The sequence below is a fragment of the Nicrophorus vespilloides genome, unplaced genomic scaffold (assembly GCF_001412225.1).
Source record: "Nicrophorus vespilloides isolate i.1.1-1 unplaced genomic scaffold, Nicve_v1.0, whole genome shotgun sequence".
Taxonomy (NCBI): Eukaryota; Metazoa; Arthropoda; class Insecta; order Coleoptera; family Silphidae; genus Nicrophorus; species Nicrophorus vespilloides.
In genome coordinates, this window is record NW_017095651.1 from 5,081 (window position 1) to 14,214 (window position 9,134).

The following is a 9,134-nucleotide window of genomic DNA, read 5'->3' on the forward strand; positions in this document are numbered from 1 at the left end:
ACGTTTGTTTCCTGCGAAAAAAAACCCAATTAAATTAGAATAAACAAACGATGAATGCTTGAATCGAAATTGGAAGGAGATATGTGCATTAATGCAATTTGGGGTAATCAGAGCTTGAAGAAAGCTACAGCGAATTCCATAATCGATGATGTAAGAGGTAAAAGTGTGTCGCGAAACGACATTTTCGTCGATTCATTTTTGCGCCCACGGAAAGGATATATAAAAAAGGAACAAATCACGAGACAGGTTTGTGACTAATGCAGACTGAACGCCCACTAGAATTTGAAGTATATAGAAAGGTGGATTTGAATCAAATATTGAAGCATTTGTAGAAGGAATGAAATCAATTGTGGCCTCGATAATGAATGTTTAATGACAAATGGTGAAGGCAGTTAAGACTGAATGATGAATATTCAATGGAAGAGAATATAATAATGTTGTATGTATGTTGTGTTGTGCTGCATGGGTTGCTGCGGATTTTCTAGAGCGACGCTAAAAACAAACTTTCAGTTGCGTCCGAAAACAGAGCAACCGTAATGTCAAATTGACAGTGCAAAATTCGTGTGGTCTTCTAAATCCCAGAGCATGGCTTTCCGAGGTCTCCAGAAAATTCCGTGTGCATTGAACGCAGCGCTGCAGGAAAACGCGAGCAGTTGCCTGTACATCGTTAGGTTTTTGGCAACGAAGGCGAAGAAAACTGGAAAATCCGCAGATCAGTGTCCGTCGAGGGCTTGCAATCAGAAGAAGAAGTCCTTCTGGCGACGACTGTTCGAGTACGAAGAAACGAAACGGCCGCCTGTTGAATGCTGCAAGGTGAAGTATTACACTGAGGACAAAATCGATCCGGACCTGTCGCGCTTCGGTGGCACAGCCTACAGGACGTGCGGAAGAGGTTACGTCATCCAGAAGGATATGCTACCGGAAGGTTCGGACGCCATCAGCCAAGAGGAGAAAATAGTCAGGAAGATCGAGACGCATCCGCACTTGAAAGAGTTCCTCGAAGATCCCTTACCGAAGTTCCGCAACGTCTCCGAACGGATGATCGAGATAAACGATCGAAAGCTTCATCCTTTGTACAACAAGATCAGGCAGACGCCGAGACTTCCGTGTCCTTACAACAAGAAACCCGTGAACGAGTACATATCGTACAGCGGGCCCATAGATATCAACGAGATACCTGCGATCATCAAATTCGACAAGGAGATTCTCGAGAAGAAGAATCTGTACGCAGAGTATAAAAGGGTTGAACCTCCGAGGGCTTTGATCGGAAGAATGGTTGAGATGAAGAGGAACGAGAAGCCGCTTCTCGGGAGCAAGTTCGTTCCGAAGAAGGTTCCGAAACGCGTCGAGGAGGATACGAAGAAGTGCGTTTACGATACCCTGAGCAAGAACACTACCCTACTGTGATTTCCATAGACGCTTCAATTACCGTGCTCATATTCATTGGCCGGAAAGTGCCTTGGCGCGAGGCGTACGCAGAACTGAAAAAAAAATATATAGTAAATTGCGCCACTTCCTCTCGAGAACAATCGAATTGAGAGTAAAATAGTGATTTTGCAATTGTTTCTTCTTATTTTCTTCTTTCTTCTTTACCTCATACATATTAAAATGTTTAAACGCACTCCTTGTTTTCTAGTTCTTAGTAAATACTGTATAATTTAATTGTTATCATCATTGAACAATGAAATTTTACAATTTGTTAGGTAAATCAACAAATAATTTTCTGCATTTGATTGGATATCTTAATTTTACAATTTTTAAACTTAAATATGAAATAATATCAATCATACATAATTTTCATTGCAACATTTATGTATTTATATATTATACTAATTTTATAGTTCAATTCAAACATATATTGTTACTAATTACTATAATATTACTTAAAAAAAAATTAAGTAATTTATAAATATAAATAGCAGTAATTTTAGCATAAATTACAATCATTTCAGTAACTAAGTATGACAATGATTTAGTGGCAAAACCAATGTTGAAAAGGTAAATACTGCAACGTCTTTTCAATCTAAAAATCACATCTTATGTGAAATTATTTCATCATTAGTCAATATTTGTGTTTACTAATTTGCTTTCATCATTATCTAGATGTAATTTCAAATGCATAGTTAAAATACATGATTAAAACTATAAAATTTTATTTGATTAATTGTCAGTATATGAAAAGATAGATTAAAGTAAATTCAAACTTTCAATGTTTAAATATATTGGAAATAACTTAACAACATTTATCAGCAATCTGTCTATTTTTAAATTTGATTAACACCATCTGCACTATACACCAATATTACATAATTAAGGAAAATTGCAGGAAAGTGTCACACTTTTCTACAATTATTGATAATTTCACTAACATTCACTGTGACGATATTGGTCTTTGACACATTTGTAGATAAATCAAATAACTAGAGGTAACAACGTCATTTTATATAAACTTATCAATTAAAAGCGATTTCCAAACGACAACTTGATTAATTATGCATGTGTTTTTCAAACGAAGTGAAATTAGTGACGAAACTGTTTCTCATATTGTGTACATCTAAGATTGTCGTAATTATAGTTTATACAAGATGTAAACAGTAACCAAAGAATTTAACATATTTTTGAATAAATTGACATACTGTGCACACTATGAGAACATGGTTAGTAGATCAAGGGAATTGTGTGCAATCAATTAATTTCGAATGAAAAATGATGGATGATTCACGTCGGTTTTTCGCTTTCGTAGCAAAAACATTGATGGAAATCTACAACGCGTTTAGTTCTTATTCTAGTTTGGTTTCTCCATAAACATTGCTATTAAGTCAAGTGGCTTTCTCGTTTCTCACATATCATTTATGATATGATATATTGTTTTCTTTATTGAGAATAGTCTCAAAATTAAAAAGTTAAATATATTCATTCGAACAAATACAGTCAACCCTCCTATAACGCGGTACTCTCAGAACGCGATTTCCATATAACGCGGAGCTAAAATTGCGAATAACGCGGTACTCTTACAGCGCGGTTTCCATTCAACATCATCCCATCATCGGTTAATTCGTGTTAGAAACCTCTTTTACCTCAAATGGTTCAAGCAATACAAGATGATTCTACAATTTCACTCCCAGTTACAGAAATAGTAAACATTGCTTCTCGTTTAAGCGATGAAGAATTTGCAGTAAACCATCAGGATGTAAGAGAACTCTAGTACTCGGGGAAGAAACTTTAGATGAGGAAGAACTGATGGAATTAATTGATGCATCCACCTCAAATGCATTGGTAAACGAAAATAAGGAAAACGAATGGGTGCCAAATCTCGATTTACAAGATGTGAAAAAAGGGCTAAATTTGGCTAAAGAATTAGAACTTCATTTCATTCAAACTGATCGTTCAACGGTGCGCAGCGCAAAGTTTAAAAGAGAGTTAAGAAATTGCTTAACTCCCTATAGAGAGGTTTAAGTGGAGTTAGAAAAAAAAGCTACAATAGAAAACCAATGTGAAGATGAACTAAGTGATCAAGACATTTTGCCCATTAAAAGAAGACGAGTTAGGCGACTCATATCTGACAGCGAGGATGAGTGTTGAACGATTACATAATTTTACAAAAGTCTTCATTGTTTTTTGTTGAAAAACAGTCTTTTAGTTTAGTTCTTGTTTCATTTTTTTATCAATCCTTAAATAATTTATAATTTATCTTGTCTTTTGTATTTATTGGTCTCCATATAACGTGGTACGAATGATGTGATTTGTACTAATTCCGAGTTTCTTATAGCACGGTTTCCATAGAACACGCTACGAATTAGCCTGGTTTGTAGGTTAAATCCGAGTTTATTATAGCGCGGTTTCCATATAACGCGTTACGCACTCACTGCGTTATAAAAGGGTTGACTGTAAATCATTCATTATAGCTGCACAGATTGCTTAACTTTTGTAAAACGTCACATATACGTTCACAGTTGACGCCAATCAAAGTCATTATAAAACAAGGTATCTTTCCATTTCTAATATTTAAATGAAGTTTAGAATATACGTAGATGATTTTAAAGGTTAAATCTACAGGAACAAACATAAATTCTGAATAAAACATTCTTCTTTGCATGATAAATTAATTATAAGAAATACCAATACTTCATATAATTATTGTGAATAATTATAAATGTGAATAAGAATTAAATTGTTTGTGCATAAAAATACAAGAATACAACAATTAATTGCATTTTTAAAATATTACAAAAATTAGATATTGTTACCAATCATTATTAATAGCCGTTTGTATGTTATTATACAATAAATTTTGTTTATTATTAAGTAATAATATTAGGCAGAATTAATGTATAAAATAATAAAAATATGAGTCAAAAAGATTGGATTATTTTTTTTTTCTACAAAATTTATAATAAATAATTCATTGACATTTCACGAATAAAATGACCCACGCTATATTAACATGCAGACGAGGTCAACAGCATTCCGTATTTTGTTCTTATTGGTTGTTACAAAAAAAACTCTAACACGCATCGTTAAAAATCAATAATTATAAACAGAAAGTGAATTAAAAAAAAAAAACAGGAAGTAAACTGTTATATTCATGATTCATTCATGCATATCAAACTCTAGTTTTACAGATTCAAGGCTTTCAGCTACAGATTTGTAAATGCCTAAAAATTTATTGAAGAATATTTTAAATATGTTTTCAAGGGTCTATATCGCAAGCCCGACAAACCGAAACACCGTCAATTGAAATCCCGACAATCAAAATCCCGACTGTATCGAATATATCGAAATCCCGACTACCATAATCTCGACAATCGAAATCCCGACAGAGACTTTTATTATTATAATTTCTACAATAACATTTTTAGATTATTGTGCTATATTTTAATAGGTACGACGGATACTGAAAAAAATATTTTTAAGACCTCTTTTGCCCGATTATTAATTGTTGTTATTTATTCTTAATAACAATAAATAATATTAATTATTATTGTATTTTTTTTTTCGTTGACTTATTAATTATAAAACTTAAGAATAAGAAATATTTTAATAGAATTAGTTTATGTTATTAACAATAAATAACAACAATTAATAATCTTATTAAGTTTTAGATTGTCGGAATTTCGATATAGTCGGGATTTTAATTGCCGGGATTTCGATATAGTCGGGATTTCGGTTGTCGGGCTTGGGATTGCCAAATGTAATGTTTGAGCATAATTAGACTATTAAAAAAATAAATATAAAATGACCAGTAAAGTTTTGCAATGTTTTTTTTGTATGAAATAAATGAAATTATGAATGTATTTGTTTACTTTTTATGTATGACTGTTCAAATAAACGTTATTATTATAAACTGAAAGTGAAAAAAGAAAAAAATACGAAGGAAAAACATATTTGTGATTCATACTTATATTGTATTTTCCAAGTAGAAGTCTTTAATTAAATTTGAATAATATTTAAAATTCGCATTTTTTCAGATTCAAGGCTTTCAGCTACAGATTTTTTATTGCCTAAATAAATAACAACAATTAATAATCTTATTAAGTTTTAGATTGTCGGGATTTCGATATAGTCGGGATTTTGATTGTCGAGATTATGGTAGTCGGGATTTTGACATAGTCGGGATTTCGATACAGTCGGCATTTCGGTTGTCGGGCTTGGGATTGCCAAATATAATGTTTGAGCATGATTATACTATTAAAAAAAAATTAATATAAAATGACCAGTAAAGTTTTGCAATGTTTTTTTTTATGAAATAAATGAAATTATAAATGTATTTGTTTCCTTTTTATGTATGACTGTTGCAATAAACGTTATTATTATAAACTGAAAGTGAAAAAAGAAAAAAATAGGAAGGAAAAACATATTTGTGATTCATACTTATTTTGTATTTTCCAAGTAGAAGTCTTTAATTAAATTTGAATAATATTTAAAATTCGCATTTGAAAATAATGATTTACTATCTTATTACTGTTGATGATGTAATTGCGCGATGAGTAAACCTTATTCATGCAACATTAAAAAAAAACAAAACTTTCTTCTTTGTTGCAAAAAAATAAAATAAAACGAGAAGTGGAAATACGACCTTAAGAAGAAAAAAAAAATTAATCGACATTGATAGTTCTTCGCTTTGCAAACCCAAGGTTTATGTATGCTTATTTCACGTTTATCAAGCAACCGCACTTTTCGAGTAAATCGCTTGGATTAGAGAGCGAGGACGGAACAAAGACCTTAAATTGCCCGCAACTGCTAAACAAGTTTGACATCTTGCAAATGAAATCCTGGTATGAAAGAGGAAGGAACGAAAATAAGCACACACACACACACACAAAAAAATGAGCAATAATGAGCAGAATTTGCGAATTTCAAAAGCATCCTGCAGACTCAACTCAACAACTCTTTCATTGAGATCCATTAGTCACACGAAGCTGTTGTGTTGTGTCATAAGCTTGTAGCCTCGAGAAAGTCTACATTGAGTCGAAGAACTAGGTGCACACTTTCGAAATGGACGAACCAAAAACAGAAACAATTAGTGCAGACAAAAACCATCGTATGGGCCAAGAAGCTAAAACGCATCGTTACGTAATTGAAAACGTCTGCATCGAATCGACTTTAACGGACCAATGAACGACACAAATATTCTTTCAATATTTATTTGTTCACTCGATCGATGTTGAACCAATTATGAATGCAAAGCTCCGCATCGCCTTAAGAGTAAGTTATGAATCATCAACGAAAGGAAACAGCTCTTGTTCTGAGCGAAATTGCTCAACATCTAGTTTAATTAAACGTAACGCTCGCAATTTTCAACGGCAAATAAACGTTTTGTAAACATCCAATCTGTATTTAAATGTTCGTTTCTTATGCAATCTAAGTGCAACGACAGCTTTCACATTGACATCCAAGTGTTTTAATTAATCGTAAATTAATTTAAATAATTACGAAACATTTCTACAGACACCTAAACTAGCTGTTAAGTAATTAAACTATTTCACGGTTTTAACTAATTTAACAACATTTATATTCATTAATGATGTTAATTAACAATTTTCATAAAAAAATGCATTATGTATCTATTTTTAAATAGTATTACGCAAAACTGGTTTTTTTTATTAACAAAATCGTTAAATTTTATATAATAAAATATCAATTGTTATGAAAATTATATTGTTTATCTCAAAAGCAAATTACATACGTTAAAAAATACAATTTTTGAATATGTAATAATATAAAGTATACTATGAATTTCGCCAGCAGTAAAAAAACAATTTATGTAAAATTTATACATTCTATTTGCTTCTAAAATTGAATAAAAATAATAATTTTCATTCATTTAATAAATTTCTTAATGCATTGATATTATTTAAACTCGGGTAAGTTTTTTGAAAAATATCAGTAATAACAATCGAGTTAATGGTCACTGGATAAAAAATAAAACAGCAATACCTCACTTAGTAATGCCAATATACCGGACTGTTTGAAACAGGACAAATCGAAAAAATAAATAAAATATAATTTAACAACATAAAAAGAGACTAAACTGTATACAGCAGCGTTTTCCAAACTGTGACTGTAATACGCGTTCAAAGTTGAAAAATTGAAATTAGAACGTTCGAAAAAGCAATGTTTTCACATTTCATTGATTTACTCGAAAACTATAATAGATAGAATGAATCCAATATATGCATATTTATCCATATTGCTGTAATACGCGTTCAAAGTTGATGGAAACGTAGTAACATCAAGTTTGGAAACCACTGTTATAAAGGGATGAAAATATGATTACATTAAAAATACACTTATTTTGATGTAATACCTAAAGTATATACTCTAATTATTTTATAAGTAGTGCAAATAAATTGTATAACGTCAATTTAATATAATACTTAATTACTTAAATTAGCTGCAATACCTTAGACTAAACAATAATATAAAGAAGAAATAAACTCACTTCAAGTTTCTTAGTGTATTCTTCGACGATGCTATCCTGTCTTTTCTTCAGAGTTTCGTTCTCTTCCAAAAGGGCCTTCCCCAGTTCCGCTGCCAATTGTAAATCGTTTTCCTTGAGACGCAACTGCGTCAAGAGATCCTCGCTGCTCTGGCCCATTTCCAAATTTCTATTCTCCATTTCTACAATATAATCCTCTAGTTCCCTCATTGCACATCACGCCTCGACCGGAAGTAATGCATCTTTGATTCTTCGCATCTTGCAACCCTGCAAACAACAAAAGAGAAATTAACAATAGCTTTAGCCCTGAAACGTTGTGCAATTATAAACATTGTTTTGTTTTTTCTCTATTTTTTTTTTGTTTTCTCATTGCCTTACTTTACGTCTCAACTATAAAGTCAACGAACGACTTTGAAACCTTGACGTTTCCTCATTAGCGCTATCTGCAAACCTTGAATTTTCTTTTGTATCTTCCTTCATTAATTTCGCGGCCAAAAATTACGAATGCAATACGCTTTTTTTTGTTATGTTTTTATTTATAAACGAAATCGCGATTAATTAAAAACGAATAAAATCAATTAAATTCGCACGCAATTAAACGAAGTCATTTAAATAAAATAAAAATTATTTTATATAATAATGAATAGTATTCATTAACATATTTAATACCATTGATCATCATTTCCTCTTTTCTAATGTTGCGTTTATTTATATAATTAATCAGTTGTAACTAATTATTGTTTTTTTGTTTAGAATTAGTAATAATCAATTGACCTTTAGTTATTCAATTTTGTTTTTGCGAAAATAATACTAAATTATGAGTCATTCGGTAGCAATCGCCAAGCCCGACAACCGAAATCCCGTCTATCGAAATCCCGAGTGTATTGAAATCCCGACGTTCAAAATCCCGACATTCGAAATCCCGAGTGTATCGAAATCCCGACGTTCAAAATCTCGAGTGTATCGAAATCCCGACTATGTCAAAATCCCGGCTGGCTCAAAATTCCGACTATATCGAAATCCCGACTATGTCAAAATCTCGATTACCATAATCCCGACAATCAAAATTCCGACTATATCGAAATCGTTTAAGTAAACACATTATCTTCGAGAAAATAGCACAATTTGAAATACAGCAAATTCACTTTATAATATTATCTAGTCTAGGTTTCTAACATTGAATTTACGTCAGAAA

The 9,134-nt window shown here is 31.7% G+C and overlaps 1 protein-coding gene across 1 annotated transcript; it reads right to left on the minus strand.

The window, feature by feature from the left end:
- Positions 1-1,421: 1,421 nt before the first annotated feature.
- LOC108559037 (bicaudal D-related protein homolog) lies at positions 1,422-8,201 on the minus strand. The gene is made up of 2 exons (XM_017916170.1): positions 7,943-8,201; positions 1,422-1,481 (listed from the first exon to the last, which is right to left on the minus strand). The coding sequence occupies exons 1-2, from the start codon at positions 8,147-8,149 to the stop codon at positions 1,422-1,424; spliced, it is 267 nt and encodes an 88-aa protein (XP_017771659.1). The 5' UTR covers positions 8,150-8,201.
- Between the last annotated feature and the right edge of the window lie 933 nt (positions 8,202-9,134).